At 37.2% G+C, this 22914-nt stretch overlaps 2 protein-coding genes across 5 annotated transcripts in view; both read left to right on the forward strand.

Moving 5' to 3' along the window:
• Positions 1–7212, forward strand: part of LOC139971506 (homeobox protein OTX2-B-like) — a 30114-nt gene extending 22902 nt beyond the window's left edge. For both annotated transcript variants that reach the window (XM_071978051.1, XM_071978050.1), the window contains one exon: positions 3730–7212. In XM_071978051.1, coding sequence (XP_071834152.1) covers positions 3730–4353 — 624 coding nt within the window. In that variant the 3' untranslated portion in view covers positions 4354–7212. The remainder of the gene's footprint in view (positions 1–3729) is intronic.
• Positions 7213–10819: 3607 nt separating this feature from the next.
• On the forward strand, positions 10820–22908 carry LOC139971507 (dynein regulatory complex subunit 5-like). 3 transcript variants are annotated; one of them, XM_071978053.1, is made up of 5 exons: positions 10820–11008; positions 16520–16843; positions 17450–18313; positions 19162–19325; positions 21040–22908. In XM_071978053.1, exons 1-5 carry the CDS (start codon positions 10981–10983, stop codon positions 21214–21216), a joined length of 1557 nt encoding a protein of 518 aa, XP_071834154.1. In that variant the 5' UTR covers positions 10820–10980; the 3' UTR covers positions 21217–22908. The 3 variants fall into 3 exon arrangements, with proteins under 3 accessions (XP_071834154.1, XP_071834155.1, XP_071834156.1); XM_071978054.1 differs by lacking the exon at positions 10820–11008 and adding an exon at positions 15154–15302; XM_071978055.1 differs by lacking the exon at positions 10820–11008 and adding an exon at positions 15283–15359.
• Positions 22909–22914: the final 6 nt, after the last annotated feature.

The raw sequence follows: 22914 nt of genomic DNA on the forward strand, positions 1-22914 counted from the left end.
CAGTAACAATATTTCATTTCTTATTAATAACCTCTCATTTCAGTCGTTTCCTTCTTGTTATACGCTTTGCTTGCCGTAAATATAGATGAATTCAAGCGACTGCGCGAAGCACTTTAAGTCCAGTGTTTGCAAACCTCAAAATCGATCACCATTATTGTCTACCCTTCCACTTTATGAAGTCACATTTGTCAAAATAAAAGAGCTTTTAACTTTGACAAATGATTGTGGGACGATTTGTTCATTTAAATTGAATTTTATTTCCCAGACAGAGAGAGAGAGTGTGAAAGTTAATTTTTTCCTCCCTCTTTTTTTTGGGAGGTTTTATTCATTCTTTGTTGTCACGCCTCTGTGACACCCCATACCCTTGACGGTAATTTTTTTTTTTACTTCTTATAGATCTATTACATAGCACCGCAGGCAATTTTTATGGCCCGCCGTACGCCAATCGTAACTTGTCCAAACAACAATGGTATATGCAAAGACAATACGTGGCAATTGCCGAAGGCGCGCAACGCACGCAACAAAAGAAAGTTGAGGGAAAATGGCTTCTTTGTAGCAATCCTACATTTCCCATGTAGGGCATGACTGAACTATGTTTACTTGCCGTTTTACACCTGTTCACCCAGCAACTCATATATATATATGAGACGACCTCTCTGCATTGGCTAGCGTAAAAGCTTCACCTTGGTCTTCTTTTCTAACTCTTATATACGATATGGGGGCAGCCAAGTCCAAAATTGATTCTTTTTTATTAACAAAGCACAGCAAAATAAAAGAGGGAAAAATATGCCTGTGGCAATTTCTAGAATAATGAATAACCTTTTCCGGGTGTGGACGGCTCGACAATACGAAACCATACCAAGTCAAAAACTTTGACCATGATTGAAAGTCATTGGAAGTTGTTGCAAGTGTCCTATATGGGTCAGTTATATGTTGAAATTATAAATATGAGGATATCGATCTATGAGGGGGAGGGGGAGGAATGTATCAACTAAAACAGCCCAAAATAATCCAAATTTAATGCTTTAAAATTTGTTATGAAGTGATTTATTGAAATCAGTTTTCGAGATCACCATACCTATGAAACTATTAAATTAACATAACCACATGCAAATTAGTTACCATTTTTTGGGACGAAATGAATTTCATTTGCGATGATATGTGAGGCAGTTAAACTTTTATCTTATAGTGTGAGAAATTTTCTTGAGTGTGACATGAAGCTAAAAAAAAATCCTTCGAAATGAAAAACCTGCCATTTATCACAAACCCCTCGCTTTGCACTCTTCCGTGACAAGAAAACGGAGAAAAGAAAAAAGAAAAAGAAAAAAAAAACTTCTTGAATTCTTTAGAATCTTTCTCATTAAAAAGAATCTTTCTTCTTAACGCCTGGTTTCGAATGGGACCTCTAATTCGTTACATTGAATGGATGCTCTCTAGATTGGCAGACAGAAATTGTCTTTTAAAAGGGAGGGGGGAAAAGCTTGGGTCTTCAATAGGGCTTTTTTTCGGTCCGTCTTTATTCCTTGGCTAACAATAGATCGCTATTGTGTGGTGTTTTCTAAAGCCTAGGGGCCATGTGCTCATTTGGACAATACCTTACTCATTGGTCACAGAGCAATAGACTCGGCTTATAATGCTCACGGCGTACAAGCTCTTCAATGGCCTGCAAGCGCTGCTAATTAGATGGGTGTAAAGAGGCTCACGAAATTACTTTTCTTTTCTTTTATTTCTGCTGGGTAACTCTTTGGTCCACTCTCCGTCCACCATATCACACAAGTCATTTTCCTCTGCGGTTACCGCGAGCTATTTATTCTGTACTTGAGCAAACTTTGAAAATTCAAAGTGTAGAAAGAAAGCCCAATATGGTTACCAAGGGAACCTTTTCTTCCGCGTAAGGATTTGAATCTCACTTCTGTACTCCCAGCTGTTACGTCATCGTCTATAGAAAGTATTGCATGTAGCTCGGGTAAGAGTGCTTTGCATATACCCAAGTGTTAAATTTACCCTTTCTTAGTTTATTAATTAAAATACGACGTGTTATTGCACCGTTGTTTCTCTGCATATTACTGTCAGTATTTAACAGGGTGGGTTTTTTCGTGCAACCCACGTAAATGTAATTATGAGGGGAATAGGAAAAGAGAGGGCAAAGGAATGATATATTACACTCACCTTCTTGGTTTCCCGAAAGGGAAAGCTATGTAGTCACTCTTACCGAACTTGCAAAATGTGAGAGGAACCGAGGATTTCAAAGTCGTCAATGACTATAACGCAGATTGTAAAGTCGGTAATAACCATTACGGTTAGATTCGTCCAACTTCGGACGACAGCATACAGAAACGTTGTACTCATAGCCGAAGCCAAAGTAAATCAATCAGACCACACATGTCTAGCATGTCTATATGCATGCTAAGTTCTTCAATACTGTCTTATTTCCTTTTTCGGGGAAACATTTCATACAAATAGTTTTTGATTTTCAGACCTTGTCATAAAAATGATTATAAAGTAATGACACAAGGCCACTACGGGATAACGAATTTTCTTGAAAGTTTATATTCCAGTCGCTTGAAACTAGCGGGTTAAAGTTCATCAGTAGTAACCCCAAATTTTGACTTGCTAAGAATTCTGCTAGAAGTTTTCAAAAGTAATTTCTCGATGGTTCTGCATCTCCGAATTACTTTCAGACATTGACGAGTATTCAATGAGGCAAATAAATGTTTCAACTAGGAAGCATACCGTTGAGGGTGGTGGTAAAATGCATGATCAAGTTGAAGCATGATTGCCCAATAATTCATTTCTGGCATATTTTGGGCTAATACTAGAGACCTTGTAAATTGCCACAATCAAACCAGAAACTTACGATGAGACATATTCCATTAAGCCTGCATAGGCATATCTATATATGGGGCGATGAAGAGACATGATGTGTGTGCATATATATGTGTGTGTATGTAACCATACAAGCCTATAAAGAGAGCTATGTACTGTTCCCACAACTAACGAGTGTTCCAAGACTATATTTGCTCGCAAACATTTAACTCGTGTCCTTGTCAAACTGAAGATGACTTCACTCAGAACGCCTGCTCATTTCTACAGTTCTTCAAACAGCAAGAAATACTTAGACTATAGGCGAGAAATTTTGTTTAAATGAGGAAGCATATGCTGTTGAATGCAGAATAATTAAATCTCCATTGATGTTAAGAACGCAATGTGACTCGTTCAAGAGGTATATGGCAATTGAAGGGCTCCTTACATCGATAGATCTATATATCTGTGTGTTGTATATAGTCTCAGAGAGAATTGGCGTTGACACGGTCAAGAATGTGACAAGTGGGTTATTACGTAATCTTGTGAAATAGACTCCTGACGATGTGTTATTAGGGAGCATCTCATGCATCCGTGGTAAATCTGGATGACCTATTTCTTTTATACGGTTTTCTGAGAATCCAAATACAATCATTTCCCCCTTGTGTATGTGTGGTTTGGATGTTGTTGAAGGTGGGAGAAGGGGTGGGGGGGGGGGGAGGTCCATTTCAACACTACATAATTTGGTTATGTCACTCTCTATGTGGCAAATATAAGAACATGCCAGATGTTTGTAGCACACTCTTAAAATATTTAACTTAATCGAAAAGTTTAAATTGATTCAATCAAATAACAATAGATTTTCTAATGCTAACGAATAGCTCTCAAGTTCATTTTCTTTTCATCTGTTTTTTTTTGTCCTCACAGGTTTGGTTCAAAAACAGAAGAGCTAAATGCCGACAACAGCAGCAGCAACAACAAAGAGATCAGCAAAACGGTGGCACGGTGGTTCCTCCCATCACTAAACCGGTCCGTCCTGCTAAGAAAAAATCCCCTACCAGGGAAACGCCAACCTCCACAGGAACAGATTCACCCAAAAGCAACACCCCATCTTCTGCGAGTGAGAGTTCATTCAAGACCTCCCCAGTCGCTACCATGCCAAACAATAACACCATATGGAGCCCTGCCACCATTCCATCCCAGTCGATGACTGACCAGATGACGGTATCGGCAAATAGCTGTATGCAGCACCCGGCTTACAGCATGAACCAGGCGGCAGGTTTCCCTCACCAAGGGTACCATCAAACAGCTACATACTTTGGTGGTCTAGATTATCTGGCGGTACAGCAATTCCAAGGAACGCCGCTCAATCAACTTGCACCAGGGATGATGGGCAATATTAATGGTAGCCATATTTCGCAGCTGCAACCCCCAATAGCACATATGGGTCACGGTGGACATAATTTAAGCTCCATTCTTCCTCCATCGAGTACCGCGAATGCCGATTGCTTAGAAACCAAGGATCAAAATTGGAAGTTTCAATCATTGTAATAAAAAGACAAAAAGAAAATGAAAAAAAAAGGACATAAGTGAAAAATCTATTCCTAGACTGAATTATTATTATTATTAGTTTTATTTTATTGTTTTTCTTTCGGCAAGGTTGAGGAAAAACACTATCGGAAAAAAAAGAAAAGAGAGATTTGAGTGTGAAAGAACGAGAAATGCAAACTATAAAATTACGACTCATCAGGGACTTTATTTCATATATGGATGAAATGTACGTCGTGTACTGTTAGCGAGCAAACAGGCAGACAATCAGCGAAATTTTAAATGGATTGACTGACTTTTCGTTATACTTTGATGTTAAAAGGTTTTCACCAAACATTTCTCCTTCATTTGATGAATATCACCAGAGAAGCAAAGTTAATTTAAGTATGAGGACACCGAGAAGACACGCAACTCTTTTTGCTCATTTTCGCAAGAATATTAAATGCACCCCACCCCCACCCCCACCCCACGGCCCATCTCCTCCCATCTTAATGTTGCATTATTACTTCTTTACAACTTTTGTTCGTGATGGGGGGAATCTTAAAGGGGTAAGCAACTCGAGCTTTGGAGCTCTTTAATGCATCTCTGGACATTTTGACTCATTTTTTTCTTTGTCTTTCTTCAAGGGTCCTTCACTTACCCTTGATATTAATTTTGAGTTTCGCTTTCAAATTCCTAAGATCATGCAAGTGAGAGAGAAAGAGATAGAGAAGGGTGAAAACTATCCATATTTTTTGGTATAATATGTTCACTCGGGGGTTTATCTTTAAAGAGACGGGACCAGCAGTTCACAATCTTCAAAGCTAATTTCCACGAATGCATATATTTATTTTATTGTTTCTTTGGGGGGGGGGAGGGTGAAGGGGTGTGGTGGCCCGATTTTCGTAATTTGTAAATAATGTCAACCACAAAAAAAGAAGATGTTTCATAGTGTACAAAACTTCAACCAAAGTATGTTTATTATTTATTTTCAAAAAACAATTTGTCATTAAAAGTATAATGACCACATTTGGAAAATACAGGGTGTATGTTATATTTGTATATTACAGTTTGTCACCATGACAACGTTCGGGAAATTCAATCCCGTTTTAAGGTATATGTTTCCCATGCACCCCTCTTTTGATTTATAACATTTTTTTATGCTTTGGTAACGTACGTAACAGCTGGGTTGTGTCGACAATGCAACGACTCCCGTCAAGTAACACTATATACACAGTGGTTTACGTTTATTACTTCCATTACAATAGGCTACCATGTACAACCATACACAACCATATACAACCATATACAATACACAATTATAAAAAAAAATAAGAATATAGTACTGTTCCTATTGGAGATTACAGCGGATGTAAAATATCTCGTAAAAAGTCTCGTTATTCTCCAAAAAAATAAAAAAATAAAAAAGGGTTAGGCAACACCTATATGCAATAATTAGTACAATAACCTATGTAACTATCCTATGGCTGTAGACTATCACATAGTCTTCACTAGTTTGTGTAAAGAATAGCTACGGGATTTTGTAACTGCCGTGTTTTATGTTAAGACCAAAAACTAGCTCATTGTACTTCCATGTGGGAGTCGAAAATATAACTTATCGTGTTTGTATAGGAACATGGCACTATATTTATATTTTTGTGAATCCAGTAGGGAATTAAATATTCTGCTTGTATTAGGTTATATATGGTTACATATGGTTATATATGTTTTCAAAACACACCCAGCTGTTAAACAAATAAGAAATTATTTGGACAGATATTGTCCATATATAAGTTGTGTTTTCCTTAACGAAACCATTATTTTCTCTCCCAATTTTCTACAGAATTTTATCCTTTGCCCATGTTGTATACGCGGGTGATGTTTTAATGTAAGTTTATCACGTGTTCATAAAAGAGACGTTATTTATACTATGTAATGAAATACTTCTTCTACTACACACAAGATAGAGTTAAAAGTAATAAGATAAACTTCTCTTATTTTGCTCTTACAAGAAAACTTACTATTCGATTACATAATAATAGATATAAATTTCATATTATTTTATCGAAATAGGTTCATAAATTTTCTGCTACTTTTCGATAGGTTTTGCATGTGATTTCAATATCACCATAACAACCTATTGAAAAAAGGTTAAAATACAGTTACGATTCATATTTTCAAGTTTTTAACTTTCATAAGTGGCTGTAAAAAAAGAAAGAAAGAAGGACTCTTTATATTCGGACATATTCCATAATACTTTGTGCATAGTACACTGAGACACGATTGGCCATATGCCACACCATCATTTGTAACGTCATGATTTCCAGCGTTGAAACAACCAAGTATTGATATAATTTATGTAAAAGAAGAATACCAAAATATTCCATTAATTTGTTTGGTTAAGATTTTATACGTCGATAAATAAGCGTTAATGTTTCGACAAGTACCACCCCTTTTTACCAACTGTGGTCATTTCTTGAAACCACACAGTTAAAGGGGAAAAATACTCGTTTACCCTCGTTTAATGAATATTCATTTCGTAATTATTCATGATTTAAGAGGGAGTTGAGCATAAACTTACACGGCGATCTCATACTGTGTATAACGACGATATACACACAGAGATAGTATATGTAAATAGTTCATTTCGTTGTCTAAGGTAAGAAAAGAAAAATAAAGTATTAATTTATTTCTATTCAAATTTTTTGAGTTAACCATCTCCATACAAAGTGAGTATTTTAGCTATTCCGTAGACGCAAGGAGCAGTTGTTTTTGTTAAGATTTCTTCCCCTCTTCGTTCAAGTACTATTTTCTGCACCACTTATTGGATTCGAAAAGAAAAAAATCAATAAAAAAAGCTTCTAAGCTGCACCATAAATGAAATATTTAACTCTGCTTCTTTTTTTTTTCTTTTTGAACGGTAACGAAAACATTCGTTTCCCTATAATTGGCAAGTACTCCGGTACTACCGCTCACCCCTCCCGCCCCTCCCTCTCACAATTGGATTAGGTCATTTGTGGAATTAAGTACTTGAAGATTCGAATATAAATATCATTTCGTCGTGAGCTTTATGATGTTAAAGAAAAATGTTAATTGACATCCGTGTTGCCCACGCTGGAGACATCATTTTTCGACGTTCTAACTGGCCACGGACCTGTCCCTTCAGCCCCCCCCCCCCATGTGCATCCCTAAGTGAAGAAATTCCCGTCCCCAACTCCCCCACTCTCCCCCGGCCTAGTTTGGTCCCCCAAAAGTTAAGATGTAAATAATTCTGATTTATTAATCACAAAACTTTGAGTTAAAATACGCAAGTCAAATGAACAATGAAGTGCTGCCAGATCTAGACTTACTCAAGTCGTAACTACCGTGACATCTTTCAGATAGGGTGTACGACTCCCTTGGATGTTCAGGACGTTAATTTTCACAAGTGCTTCTATCACATAAGCCATTGATCATGGTTTGGTTTGGGTTTCCTTTATCAGTGTAGGTCGTTAACATTATACTAGTAAAATTTTCACTTTAAAGAAGAGTCAACAATTTTGAAAGTTTGAGACTTCAAAGGAATCCTCGAAAAGAACATGGACGGGATCTCTTAACGATCATTGTTTTCTTCATTACTCTCCCGCTCTCTGTCTCTCCCTGATGACATCACTCAAAGAAGACAATGCAACTCCTATGGAATGTTCAAGGCATGCAGATGTTATACAGGTGAATAACTATTACTAACTATACTGGAATCTCTTTTAAAAAAATATCATCGATTTTGTTCTCATCTTTTAGTGTCGTTCCAGACGTCCATTGTATTCACCATTGGTTATGAAGAGAGGTATGTAAAGACACATGACGGAATGAAGCATATCCATGTACACACACACACACGCACACACACAGAAGTAGTAGAGGGCACACTTCAACAATGCTAAAATCTCTAGACTGAGCAAGCTTTCTGATGTAATACATCACACATGTTATACCCACAATTCAGCGTTCCATTGACTTACACACTAAATTTGTCACTTTCCAAGCTACTGAAGCATCGATAGAAGTTTTCAACTGGTATATCCTACCCACCACATATCCGATGGTTTGGCCTACCATGGCACCTACAAATGTCCATACCATAACCGTTTATGCCTTTGAGCTATTAGAGAAACACGTTTAGCATACTGAACCCCAACCCTTCCGCCTGCTCGCTCGGAGAAATATCCACCACATTTATTCTATAGGCCTACTTATGCTGTTACTACTTAAAGGCATAGGAAACAGTGATGAAGAGTTAAAATATGCCAAATCAAGCATTGCGTTAGGTCATTTTAGGTCTATCTTCGACAAATGGTTAACTTATTGACGTTACTATCGTTGTGCATTATACCCATATAGGAACGAATTTGGTATATATACCTATATAGAAGCAAGAATCGAAAACACAAAATGCAAATGTCAAACCTCGGGGTTCTTCGCACTTATCATGTGCCGGATTCTGAACGAAACACGTGAGGTGTAGCTCCGGAGGGGTTTGGGATTGTGGGTTGGGGGGGGGGTGGGAGTCGTTCCTTCAATATTGCCCACTTGTATTCTCTGTACTATCAGTTCGCGATAATTAACATGCAGAACTGTGTATTCAGTTCGGTATTTCGAATTCATGATAGGCAGAATAACCTATGCAAGAGACAGAAACCCTTTTTATCATTCCCAAAAGAAATATTGATATTATTATTTTCCGTTCATTGTGACCATGCATGTGAACAAGAAGTTAGATCTTGAGTTTAGTTTAATTCCTAAAAAAAAATAAACTGATAGGATATAATTCCACCCAATCTTAAGCAGTAGGGCGAACGGCGAGGTTACAGGTATGTAATGAAAACTGGGTTATTTTTACGTGCTTCAAGAGTCACACAGTGCATTCTAATACTTAAAAATGAATGGCGCCACCACAAAGGATTTCATACTTAAGTTTTTTTTTGGCACTAGGGCCCAAATCCGATTACGACATGGATTGTAATGAGCATTTCTCGGGGGCAAAATGTAGACAAAAGTTTGCTCCCTTTTTACGAGATATCGAATTTTAAATGTTATACTAGCGAGGATTGACATTCTTTTCAATAAAAATGGTTTGACATTATTAATATGATGTAAAGTTATTCTTATATTGGTAACTGAAACATTAATTATTGTTCTTGTAGTATTGTCACTTTTTTAAAACCTAGAATATGGTCATAAACTATTTCTTTGAAATGAAATGAATTTAGCAAAAAACAGGGGGAAAATTCTGCCGCTACTTTGTTGAAGGGAGCAGCACCTCAATCATATAATGAGCCTATGGTGTTGGTTAGGATTTTGGCTTCTTATAAGTTAAGACAAGGCTGACTTCCTTCGTGGCTCAACCCTGATAAGTATCATCATTCGATTGTTATAACACTGTTCATATGAAAAGTGATCAGGGATAATCTTTCGGTGTTCATACGTGTATTCAGCAAAAACAATATATGTAATTCATAATCCCATGCAATGTATAAGGTACGACGAACACTGGAATAGATGGCGCTATTATTGAACGTGATTTGGGAATTAGACTACATCAGACGTTTCGTCTCAGCACTGACGCATATATCGATGATAGGTACCGAGTGTTATATTACTTTGGGGATATCGAAATACTTCTTTAATCAATTGAAAGAGTCGATCTTCTGTGTAGTTATTCCTGGTCGCATGAACATTCCATGGAATCGAAGTCCACCCAGTTTTACTGCGAACGTGGACTTGTTCTGAGCTGTTTCGGGAAGTTCTTCTGACAGATCTCTCGTATATCAGCTAAAGATGGTGGTTAGTTTTGTGTCAGCTTTTACAGTGTGTTTCAAACCAGGAAATAATTCCCTGGTATACAGCAACAACAAGGAGGAAGTTATTAATCGTTTGCTATTTTGAAACAAGTTGTAAAACGTATTTCCTACTCTCATTAGATCATCGTCATTTCAACTACCTTGTCAGGAACGAACCTTTTGATAACATCTTGACAGTTCCTGCAACCTCCGTACCAACTGTCATCAAATGGATTAAAATCTTGAAATGGTTTATTTATGTCGTCATAACAGGTCGCAATTCTGCACTGTGACGTACATGAATAGACTAGATCGTCAGGAAGCTTAGCTCTGGTTATGTTGCCATAGGAACGCCACACGTGGTATGAGTTATACAACTGGTCGTTACTATCCACAAGAAGGATGTACTCTATTAACTCTTTCATTGTCTTGAAATCTTCCATGTGAATGAAGGAAAGTGGTGGAGCTATTTTAGTAAAATCTTCCTTCGAAGCGCCAAAGACAATCGGCACCTGATTAAAACGAATGGCGTTCCAAAACTTTTCGGTGATATATTCCGAACAGCAGCTGTTTTCTAGGGCTAGAGCGAATTTGTACTGATTCATGATTACTTCACATTGCTTGTATGTTCCACGTGGACAGGTTAGGTTCCCACATGCACCGTACATGTCAACACCAATGTATTTACTTAATTCTAGGACAAATTCCTTCCGATTCCATACAAGTGTACCACAATGGCTACTCGTCCAACTTATCAGTTTATTCTTACCGTCAGCGTAATTTGCCATACCAACTGGTAACATATGAAGATTGGCTGGAACATATCGTCCGTATGGCGTCGAAAAAGTGGCGCGGGAATGGTAAGTGAATGACCAATCAAAGACAGATTTCAGTGAATATGGTGGCGCTAGACGAATTGCAGTTGTCGGACTTTCTCTGGTGGCATAGATCCACTTTTGACGTAACGTTTTATTCCGGTATAGTTCCTTCCATAGTTCAATGGAGATTCGTATTCTGTAATCCAGAACAAATATGACAAAGTCTGCCTTAGAAATAACCTGAGGGTCTCCGTATCTTGTCGATATCTCTACGCTGATTCCTCTGTCACAATCACAAATGGTTCCAATCTGAGCAGTATCCCAATGTTGACGAAACCCAACAAAAACAGACAACTTTTGAGAAGTGGTGAATCTCAAAAGGCTCCTTAGATCGAATCGGTTGTAGAAGAAAATTCCGACCAAAACAAATATCGGGATGATAAACTTCAAGTGTCTCATGTTTGACTCAACTCTCTCTCTCTATGTGCTTACAAACGGGTTTACTATACTGGATCTATCTTGGGTGATTTTCCTATAAAAAAAAATACATCAAGAAAACACTAAAATAAAATAATACTGGCTATGTAAAGGAGATCGAAGGTGACGCACATGTCATACAAACAAACCTATATATACTATCAGTCTTGCCTATGTATAACGTATGGCACACACAAACATGAATACGCTGAGGCAATGAATATCGTTGCATGAGACTGACTGAATTAAGTATACAAATAACACAAAGAAATATAACGTTAGAAACTCTATTACCGGTGTATGCTATATTAATGGATTCAAATTTCCATGTGAAAGAAGACGTTATATGATATCCATGTGGTCGCATATAAGCGTCGTGGAAATAACTGCCTGATTAGTATTATTAGTTGTTATTATGTACTTTGATACGTCGACTAGTCAGCGTCCATATACCGGTATATGTACCAGCATATCTTTTAAACATAACATATCGGTATCACTTAGTTATTAGTTCAACCATCTCAGGAAATAAACTGACCTTAAGGATAGAAAAAAACGTGAACAGATCATACAAGGAAACCAAATATTGATGATTGGAAGAATGCGCCATGGGTTTCAAGCACGCATTCTGGTCTTATGTATATTAGTCCCAAATATGTCCGAAAAGGCTAGCATCTATATTGAGCCAGTTAATTTGTTTGTTGTGATTGTTTAATCTTTGCATTCCTTTCCAATACCATTGTCCTTTGATTGTCTGCTTCGATAAAGCCGCATGTTAGCAATGTGAAAGTCATTTCCTTTCCCAAACCAATCTGCCATGTGTCTATATCATCATTTGAGAAGAACGATCATATTGATTTATTTATCTGTAATTATTTAATCACACATATTAATCAAGCTATTCTTGTTCGACCCACATTTACACAGTTGATTATAGATAGTATCAGTGAAGCAACGAAATACTGTACTAATATGACAATATTGCATAAACAAGTCAAATACTGTACAGGGTCTATAGTGCAAATATACTAAAAGTAGCATGCATTATGAAGAGAATGTTTTTTTTAAATTTGTCAGCATGTCATGGTTCTGATTAATCAACTGTACTTTGCACATGTAATGCAGGGGTATCTTACAGGCAGTTGAGGTAATTATTAAGTGCCTATAAACACTCACAAAACCAAATGTAAGAAACTAGAACACAGGTAAGGTAAACGTCAGGCAACTTAAGTTGTATAAACCTCTGAGTTTCAACAGCTACTATGGTACCTAACTTGTGTATAAATCTCTTTTCTTACATAATATAAGTAAAAAAGAACCATATTTGCGGTATCTTACACAACTAAGATAAATACTCATTGTGACTACACTCTGGGAATCGGCAAAATGCCTTGTTGATTGATGTAAAAGTACCAGGGCCGTATAACAACCCGTTTGTCTTTTTTATTAAATATTTGATTGATATCAACAATTATTTTGTGATATCAGCAATTCTTTAACGATATCACCAATTAACTGCTGATATCATCAAACCATTTGATGATATAACCATGTTTTTTTGGTGATATCAGCAAATAATTGCTAATATCAGCAAATGAATTGGTGATATCAGCAAATCATTTAATGATATCAACAATTATTTGCTGATATCACCGAATAGTTGTTGGATATCAGCAATTCATTTGCTGATATCAAAACTTCATTTGCTGAATTCCAACATATCACTGATTAATTATGAGGTATACCGAATTGCTGATACCAGCAAACTATTTGGTGATATCATTAAATGATTTGCTGATATCAGCAATTGAATTGGCGGTATGTTGGAATTTGCTGATATCAACAACTGATTTGCTGATATCAGTAATTCAAGCGTATCGAACGAACGTCTACAAAAAGGGAATTGGAAACGAGCGCCATCAACTGAACTCCATCCACAAAACCCCCACTAAATCTGAAGTAGTGGCCTAGTTTCAATTGTAATAGAGTTAGACAGTACCTATGTACGTATATATGGTACAAAGATAGCTACATCGGCTAGGCTAGCCTAGCCTATGCATTTGTGTGACACTGCATCGTACTAATTGCAAGATGGAAGAAGCGCGTCAAAGTTCCAATCTCGGTTCACAGCGAACCGTTCATAATGTAGTCGGAAGAACGAGCAGCTATTGCCGCGTCTAGTAAGGAAGCAGATACTGATGGTTTCGATGTTGTCTGACATTTATCCTTTTCAACCCTTTATCAATTTTCTTTTTGCTTGGAGAAGACGTTCTTTCGCTTCAGAATCATTATCATTGTCAGTTAATAGCCTCTCTACGTCGCCCAAGATCCGAGAAATTCTGTCAAGAACGATCTGTGCCTCATCATCCACCGCCATCGCCAAGGTGGAAGTAACGTTACCATGTTGTCTTGTCACTGTCATTTGTACAGTACACATGTACTGCACAGAGTACACTGACATCATGTGCGCATGCTAGTAAGATGGGTTGGCAAGGTTGAATTATTGATATCAGCAATTGAATTGGTGATATTTACAAAAGAATGCATTATGGTAATATGGACGGTTCACTTACTGACATCATTAAATCAATTACTGATATCATCAATTAATTTGCTGATACTATCAATAACTTTAATTTCAACAAAAATTGGTGATATCAGCAAATATTTGTTGATTTCAGCAACTATTTGATGATATCATCAAACGATTTGATGATATCAGCAGTTAATTGGTGATATCACTAAATAGTTGCTGATATCAGCAAATAAGTGTTGATATCATCAACTATCGAATAAAAAGTAAAACGGCTTGCCAAAGGCCGCGTGGTTAATATTAGTGTTTACACGGGTTCAAAATTCGGGTACCCGAGAGCCGACCCTCGTGTATCACGATTTTCAAGAAATTACATATTGGATGCTATAATAAATGAATGATATTCTCGACGTGGCGGAGCGTCCATATAGTCAGAGGGGGGGGGGGCGGATGCCCCCCTGACGGACTCAAATGGACTTCTGGCGCCCTTTTCAGCTTTTTACCACTTTTTACTTATTCGCGATTATTTACTTTTTTATTGCGCTCTCAAATACCTATTGACTTTTGCCACATTTTGTTGGTGTAATTTTCTTACAAAATGGCGATGACACCTATTTATTCTTCATTTATGTGGAAATTAGCAAGGCCCGGAAAGGGTCATTTCCGGTGATCTAGGGAGTATCTTTACTCAAAAAACTTCTGTACTCTCCGCGCCAACCTGTGGTGGCGCTCCGCTTAGATAGTGTCGAAAGCGCCCCTACAGACCATTCTCGCCCCCCGACCAATACCTCTAGCTCCGCCACTGGAAGCCACCCGACACTGGAAGTTGTAATCCGATAAGCCCTTGCATACTTCTCCTACATTTTTGGTCACTGAAGCTGATTATTATTATGTTTATGTAGTTTTAAGACATCCATTGTTATTAACACTAAGAACACTAAAACAAAATCACCCCAAACTCTCGACTTCTTACGTGATAAGGGCTATGGTGTATTTTTCACCCCGTGTTATGTTAATCTGTGGAACTGTTTGTCTCCACCAATAGTAATAATTGTGACGAGTAAACCCTGACTTTCTATGTCGGGTGTAAACTACCGTAACTATCTGAACGCTGCCATGTCGTTGAGATCCTTAATTGCCTGTAGTAAATCGTGTGCTGAATATCTCACTAGCTAACTTCATGCCAATTTCTCTCAATGCATTACCATAGCAACGGTTTTAGCGCAGCTGAGTTCGACATCAGCAACCTGTTACTGTGTTAGTGCAGTGCTACTGCTAGTTTTATTGTTACAGACATGTTTTCTTAACCGGTGTATATTTTTCAATGTAAGTGTAGGCTAAAGCGGAGTTAAAATAAAGCATCGTTACTAATCCCTTTCACCGGTATAATATAGTGCAAGTCTAAGGATATTAACTATTGTACATGTCAAAGTCATATAGGCTACGGAGTGGTTTAGAACTGCTGCACGATTTAGCCCAACGCTTGGTCTAAAGTCTAACTTAAGTTAATGTAGGCTCTCACTGGTTGCGAACTGTAGTCTGTAGGCCCTACAGAACTAAATTGATAGGATTGCAAACGTAGGCATAGGCTACCTTAAACCTAAAATTAAGTAGGGCTAGGCTAAGCACATTTTTTGGCCTTCTGAGGCGATATGAATGAAAGAAACTAGGCATAGCCTAGATTTGTTTCCAACATAGAAATTGAACTAGGCCTAGGGCCTAGGCCTACTTCAATTTCTATGGTTTCCAAACATTTATCCGTGACATAGCCTACGGACCTAGCCTATTTGTAACTTGGGTTTTCTTTTCATTATCATTAGACCTAGGCTATATTGCTTAATAATCTAGCCTTCTGCTAAAAGCAGTGGGCTAGATTATAAAGCAAATGGCCTAGTCATTTACAATAACAGTATATTGCAATGAAACTGGACGGAGCTTAATGAAAACAGTGCTTAGCTTAGCCCATAACTTATACATTTAGCTTAGGCCTATGCCTAACTAATAAGAACTTAAATGAAAACCCAAGGTCTACCTAAATTTAGGTTCAAGTCTGATATGATCAAGTCCTACATTCACATTGAAACAGTTACAATTAAAGAACACACATTACTTTTCTAGCCTAGGCCTACAACTTGTCCATTAGCTTCATTAATTACAAGTTAGTATGCTCATTCTAACAAACAATGTTGCATAGCATACCTTACAAAAATGGTGCTTTTGGCCATAGCAAAAAGTTCTTTCTGCCATGGTGGAAACAACCTTTTTCTATGGCAAAACAACCATTTCTCTATGGCTGAATCTAACTGAAGCAAGCTACCATAGTACCGGTAACCACTATAGCCCTAGCCTAATGCAGATCAGTTTTGGTGACAACTGTCTCTAGCCTAGGTCTAAACGATGATCGAGTAAATAGCTCCCACCAATCACATTAGGTTTGAGACTTCAAATGGGTCTAAATGATTAAGAGTCTAACACTGGTAGGTCAAAAATAGCAAAATGTGACGTAAATAGTGCAAAAAAATTGTTGTTTTTCTTATGTTTAGCAAAGATAATGGAGTCAACAACTAAAGCAGAACCACCATTAACTGAGGTGAACAACAACAGCACTAAAGAGAATGGCCAGAATTCAGCAGAAGAAACTAATGCCAATACTAATGCAAATACTTCAAGTGCTAAAGCAACTACACTAAGTGGACTCCGAAGTGGTAAAAGGTCTATTCCATCTCCAATCACCAGTGCTCATGCTCATACGGCTGCAGATAATCGTGCCATGAGAAGGATCATTGCAGAGGACCCTGAGTGGTCTCTTGCGACAGTGCCGTTACTTACTGAAATGTGTGTCTCCCACATCGTCAATAATTTTGCAGGTAGATTACTTCACTTTTCTTTAATTTGGATGTCATTGTATATGTATGTATACTATACAAATGTAATATTAAAATAATTAGCATGTCTTTCAAATGGTTATGTTGTAAAGACAGTTTTCTGCATCATTATATAGAAGGCATAATTTTTTTGTCTTGAGGTGTGGGAAGTTGAGTGTGCAAGTTGTAGGGCATACGTCCAACTAAATTTAATAGGTACTGCAGCGACTTGTCATGGTTAACATGACTGTCATTAACAATGATTGACTCAATGACTTGTTGTTTAAATTAATGCAGATGTTATCATGTTGGGAACTAATGAAAATGTTGTAGGGAGAAAAATCTCTTGCAAAGGGGTTTGGATTGAAGGGAGGAATCTCTGCTCAAGAGTCCTGAAAACACTAGATTTTGATAAAGTCATTACTGTATATTACAAAATGTAACACAGTGTATGGAAGCTCTAAGTTATATTGAGAAACAACTTTATAATAAAACTCTTATATCTGATGTCTTTTCTGCAGAACCTATTATTTTCTATTGTTCTCTATGGTGTTAATCTCATCAAACACATGATCTGTCTTTCACAATCCTTTGTTATTCCATTTTCAGAATACCCAAAGTTAGATGAATTGCTTCCAAAATATAAAGCCAAAGTGCTAGAAAAGATTGCGGTAGACCTCCCCTTGAAAGTCGTTGCTCATTTAGTCACCGATGAAGGATATTGGAAGAGATGCTGCAAAGCGGGATGGAAAGTCTGCGACGTCTCAAAATACGGCAACAGTTGGAAGAGGATGTACTTTGAGCGTCATCTGGAGCACATGATAGAGCACTTTGTTCCCGAGTCGACGGACACGGCAGAACTCATGGAGACCCTTCCCCTGGCGAGTCCGTACGTCAGACAGTTGAACATCATACAGCTTCTTCCTCCAGTGAAAGAGGAAGTGATCAGAGTTAAAGACGACGTCTCGGATGCCGGCAGCGAAGCTGGTAGCGACTGGGATGGACCTCAGATGGACCACTTTGAATTTAGTCCAGTGATTGAAAGACTCCCTCACTTAGAGAAATTTCAAGTCACTTACGGAGTTAGAGACTGCGGCATGAACTTTGAATGGAATCTGTTTCAGTTTACACAGAGAGACTGCTTAATGCTCTCCAAGTGCATAAAGAACTGCACCACTCTGACGTCCTTCCAGCTCCACCGTAGCAAGGTCGACGACGATAAAGTGAGGGTGTTGATATCCCACATTCTTGACCATCCAACGTTAAAGGAACTCGATCTATCCCATAACCTCTTTAGTGACCCAGGTGCCAGAGGTATTGGTAAATTTCTGAATGGTCATAGTCAGTTGGTGAGACTTAATCTATCCAACAACAAGATAAAAGCTGCAGGGGCTGCAGCTATTGGCCATGCTCTCAAACGGAATACAACCTTGAAGGAACTGAATCTTGGTCTTAATAGGTTGGGAGATGAAGGTGAGTTACGCTAGGTAATTTACTGACAATTGTCTTTGCAAGACATGAGCAATAGTTTAGTATAGGGCCCAACTACAGAAGAAAAATATGTTTCAAATTTATTCAACTTCTTGCAATTAACAGATTGTTTGAGATAAATTAATGGACTGTATTTGGCAAATTGACTTCAGTAGTAGGTATGGTTACTCTGCCTAGAATATCACAATTTAAGCCACTTGCAAAACAGTGCAGGTACTTAAATAATCTTCAAGTATTTTCCTGAATTAAGATTCACGTCAGTTATTGTACAGACTATTGAGAAGAACCCAGTCATATATACTGATAATAAGCAGTAATAACGCCCTCCTTTGTTATTTCAGAAATCATAAAGATTCTCTTACTGAGGATTGTTAAATGGCTTATCATGTGTTTAAGTTTTTCATGTCTACTGGCAGAAAATTGCCAGTGCCCTACAGTAGTTTTTGTTTACTACTGGCAAATGGCAAAATCCACTGGCATTAAGCCAGTAAACAGCCTGAATTTCAAGTCCTTGTTAATTGTATGGAATAAGGAAATTTCTACCAAATGTTTTGTTTTTCCCAATACCTTGTACTCCCTCCTTTCCTCCACCTTCATGAAGTGGCCATAAATGTGTTAAACCAGAAAGACCTTTAGTACATATATGTCTTTGCTTAGATCGTACACTATCCTATCATCCAATACAGTGTTCTCACTTATCTGAATAGTGTTTAAACAGTCTCAGTTTTGTTATAAGATTTTATTATTTTGTGTGACTAGACTAGTTGAGACCTTCAACCTCAAACTGAGACATGTATATTGGTGTTTTTTTTTTCTTTTGACTCCTATAGGCGGTCAATCCCTTTGCAAGGCACTCCTGGAGAATGCTACCCTTGAGCACTTGATCTTGGCTAGTAACGAGATGAGTGAACCCACTGCTGCTGCAATGGCACAGGTGGCTATCCACAACTCTACCCTCCGGAAAGTCAACCTCTCTTGTAACACTCTGGGACAGGTGAGCTATAAACAAGCCGAATTAGTTTTGGTAAACCAGTACTCAGTAGAATGAATATGCCATGTATCAAATGAACCCTGTAGGTATCAGATATTCACCGATTGCAACAGACAGTATTCGTGAACAAACCTGGGTTGATTTTGATATATCAAAAAAATGTTATGTCCAAACTTAGTGAAATCATTAGAGACTGCTTCGTTGAATCATGAAGTGTATTAAAGAAGTACAGTACGTGGAATGAAATGGATTTATTGTGATCTTCACATGGATGCACACGTTTTTATAGTTTTGGCCCTCTGTGTTGTATTTCAAACTCAGAAAGATCAGGCTGTAGTAAGAATTTTATGGAACAGAGGTAAGCAAATTGCTGATTGTCTATGGGACTGTGGTTGGTTTATTATTGTTTGGAGAGTTTCAATCAAATGGAACTGCCACAGTTGAATGAGTAGATAACACATCAATATGACTCGGTATCCTGTTTGAAATTTCGACCTTTTAATTATTTCCTTTGAATTTGTTCACTTGTGATAAATTTCTGTTCAGATATTTGTATTCTCAGTTTATTCTATACATGTTTATGAAGGAAACATTTGCATGATCATCAAATTTTCAATAATTCAACAAACTACATGTTATTCTCTCAAAACAAGAATCTGACTAAGACACCTTCATAGATTTTACAAGAAGTGATCATTACTCATGTATTCTAAGAGATTTGTTGTCCGGTATTTTATCTGTCACATGCTAGAAGCAAATTACCAAACTTGGAGTTGTGTGTACCGAGGGGTGGGGGGATGGGGGTAACTGTCATTTACAGAGAATGCAAATAAAATCATCAGATAAAATTATCACAAATAGTTATTTCATATTCATAATGTGATGCTCCCTCTAAAAATGTACATATTTGCATATATCATAATTGATATGGTGAGGTATAAATGCTCAAGAGTAACTTAGTAGCATGTCCAACTTAACCTATACAGTATAAAAGCAAGAGGGCATGATGATGTTATACTTGTAGGATCCTCTTCAGGGACAGACTGAAACAAAAATAGAGCAAAACAAGTTAGACAGACAGATTTCACAATCACTAAGTTGATATGAACAATGAAGATACTATAATTATATATATATAATAAGAATAAACAAAGGGTAGTGATATGAAAGGAACAGGAGGTAGGAGCCAGGGGGCACTGAGGGCACGTGCCCCCCACTTTTTTTTCCAAAATAGCAAATGTGCCCTACAGGAAAATAAAATGTGCCCCTTTGATGAAGAACTGTCTTTTTGATATCTTAAGCCTTTGTTAATTTTTAATATTTTATTTAATTATTCACGTGCACCATAATAGTATTGATAGCATACTAACACATATATATTTAAGTGATATGGCCAGTGTGTATTGGTTTATAGCATAATGAGTGGTGGTTGTGAAAAAGTGCCCCTCTGATGTTGTGCCCCCGCCCACGTTTTGGAAGCTTCCTACCCCCCTGGAGAGGAAGCAAGTGGTAAAAGGGCTGCTGGAGATGAATGGACTTGTAAAGTGTCAGAATACTTTCCTCTTGTCCAGCCAGTATATAAACAGTCACCCTAAAAATTCATGTAAAAGATCTCCACTTTATGGTCTTTGTGTGGTGTAACTATACTATTGAAATGCGCCCTTGAGTCTTGTTGTGGTTATCTAATTTTCAATGACTTTTTTTTTTCATTTCGCAGGATGGAGGAAAACAATTGCAAGAGGGAATGGAGGAGAACAGCACCATCATTGAACTAGATTTGAGGTTGACTGAGGTCGGACAGGAAAGTGAATACTGTATCAATCAAATCCTAAAAACAAACAAGGAACGATACCGAGAGCAGATGCTAGCTGAACAAGTAAATCTCGATAGATAAAATATAATCCAAACAGGCACTTGGTGAGGATGCTGGTAAAATGCCTCTTATAACGGTACCTTGTTGTGTGGTGCCAGTTTGAGGAGATAACAGAGAGACATGAAGGAAAAGAGTAAATAACAATGCACAAGAAAAAATTGAAAGTCTTATATGGTTTTGTCCTATTTTAGTTTTATATTGAGAGGGATGAAACTACAGAGAAATATGTGTTACATTGCTTGCACTGACAGGACCTACCCCTGCCCCTATCACACTCATATTGTTTGAGAACTGTCCATAAAGTAATGTGTCACCATTGTGCAATTTATTTCATTATCTTATGAATAACAAAGATACAGGAAATCGCTGTAAACATGAAGACATCACAGCCTGGTCATACTACAACTAGAAAATTCTTCCTTCAAAACTATAAGTAAAGATCCTCCCAACATCCATGGCAAATGAATGTCTTTACCTCCCTCTCTCCTTCCCTCCACTCCCCCACCCCCATTAACAAAACCAACAGCAATTGTGGTATAACTTCGACATCATAATCAGGTTTTGTCATATAATATTTTGTATATTAAGGTAAATTTACTATTTTGTCATTGTGTTGACTGAGGTTATCACCTTTTCCACTAATTAAACTGAAATTTAAAATTCCACAGGCAAGTTTCTTTGATTTTCAAGTCTTTGTGACTGTATTTTGTACTTTTTCAATTTAAGCATGTGACAAGTCAAAGCATGTACTATGACGTGAAGGTAACTTTGCAATTGATCAAGAAATAATGAATACAAGTGAGACGCTAATATACACGAGCGCCATCGTTTTGTAAACTGCGCTGTTGAAGTAACCATCACAATGGAAGGTTCCTACACACTAATACAAAAATTGACAAATAGCACCATGCACCAGTTAGACCAAGGTGAAAAGAAATAAAATGTTTACGATATTCAAGTTGCTTTTGAGGATTTTAAGAACACTGAATATATGCTCCTGTTTCTCTCCAGTATTTATATCTTTTACTGTCGTATCACAAGCCTACCAATTGCTACTTTATTATCTTTCATGAATAAATTGTTGCGAAACGTCACAGATATGTATAAAAATATATATATATATATATATTAAAATTTTAAATCAAAGAAATGTTTGGGGATTTTTAAGGGTTATCTAGACAGGAATGCTATATCACATTTTTCATTGCATGTTGCTTCAAGCGCACTATTATCGCAGTAATGGAGGTTATGAAGTTAGAACAAATATAACAATACAAGCTATACAATAAGCTATAAAAAAATACATAAATTGATTCTCTTTCCTGTAAATATATCGTCAATTTTTTTTATATATATATGCAATTTTGGTGACAAACCCAGTGACGCGAATTTTGTTGACCAACCTTAATTTGTTGCAAAGTAATGGTAAATAAACTATGTTACAGTTCTGTTGAGAGGAATATTTAAAAAATACCGTCCAAGTACTTAAAATAGAAATTTACAAGTGTTTATACCTTTTTTTTCTTCTTTTCATATCTTGAAAGAGAATGAGAGTGCCTTAAAATAAGGAATTTGTGTTGTGCTTATAACGGGCTGTTCATGAGAAGAATAACATTAAGACGAAGATTAGGATCGTTTACTATGAATAATTAATTTCTAAAATCTTTCTTTTTCTTCAACAACAAGAAACAATAAAGAGAAGGGCAAACCTTACTCCAA

The sequence above is a fragment of the Apostichopus japonicus genome, chromosome 8 (genome assembly GCF_037975245.1).
Source record: "Apostichopus japonicus isolate 1M-3 chromosome 8, ASM3797524v1, whole genome shotgun sequence".
Classification (NCBI taxonomy): Eukaryota; Metazoa; Echinodermata; class Holothuroidea; order Aspidochirotida; family Stichopodidae; genus Apostichopus; species Apostichopus japonicus.

Excerpts from the sequence above, each read along its gene's own strand:
- LOC139971507 (XM_071978053.1), top strand. The coding sequence starts at position 10,981 with ATGGCGTCGAAAAAGTGGCGCGGGAATG. Across the intron at positions 16,844-17,449 it reads CATCGTCAATAATTTTGCAG|AATACCCAAAGTTAGATGAA; the intron begins GTAGATTACTTC and ends TTCCATTTTCAG. Across the intron at positions 19,326-21,039 it reads CTTGTAACACTCTGGGACAG|GATGGAGGAAAACAATTGCA; the intron begins GTGAGCTATAAA and ends TTCATTTCGCAG.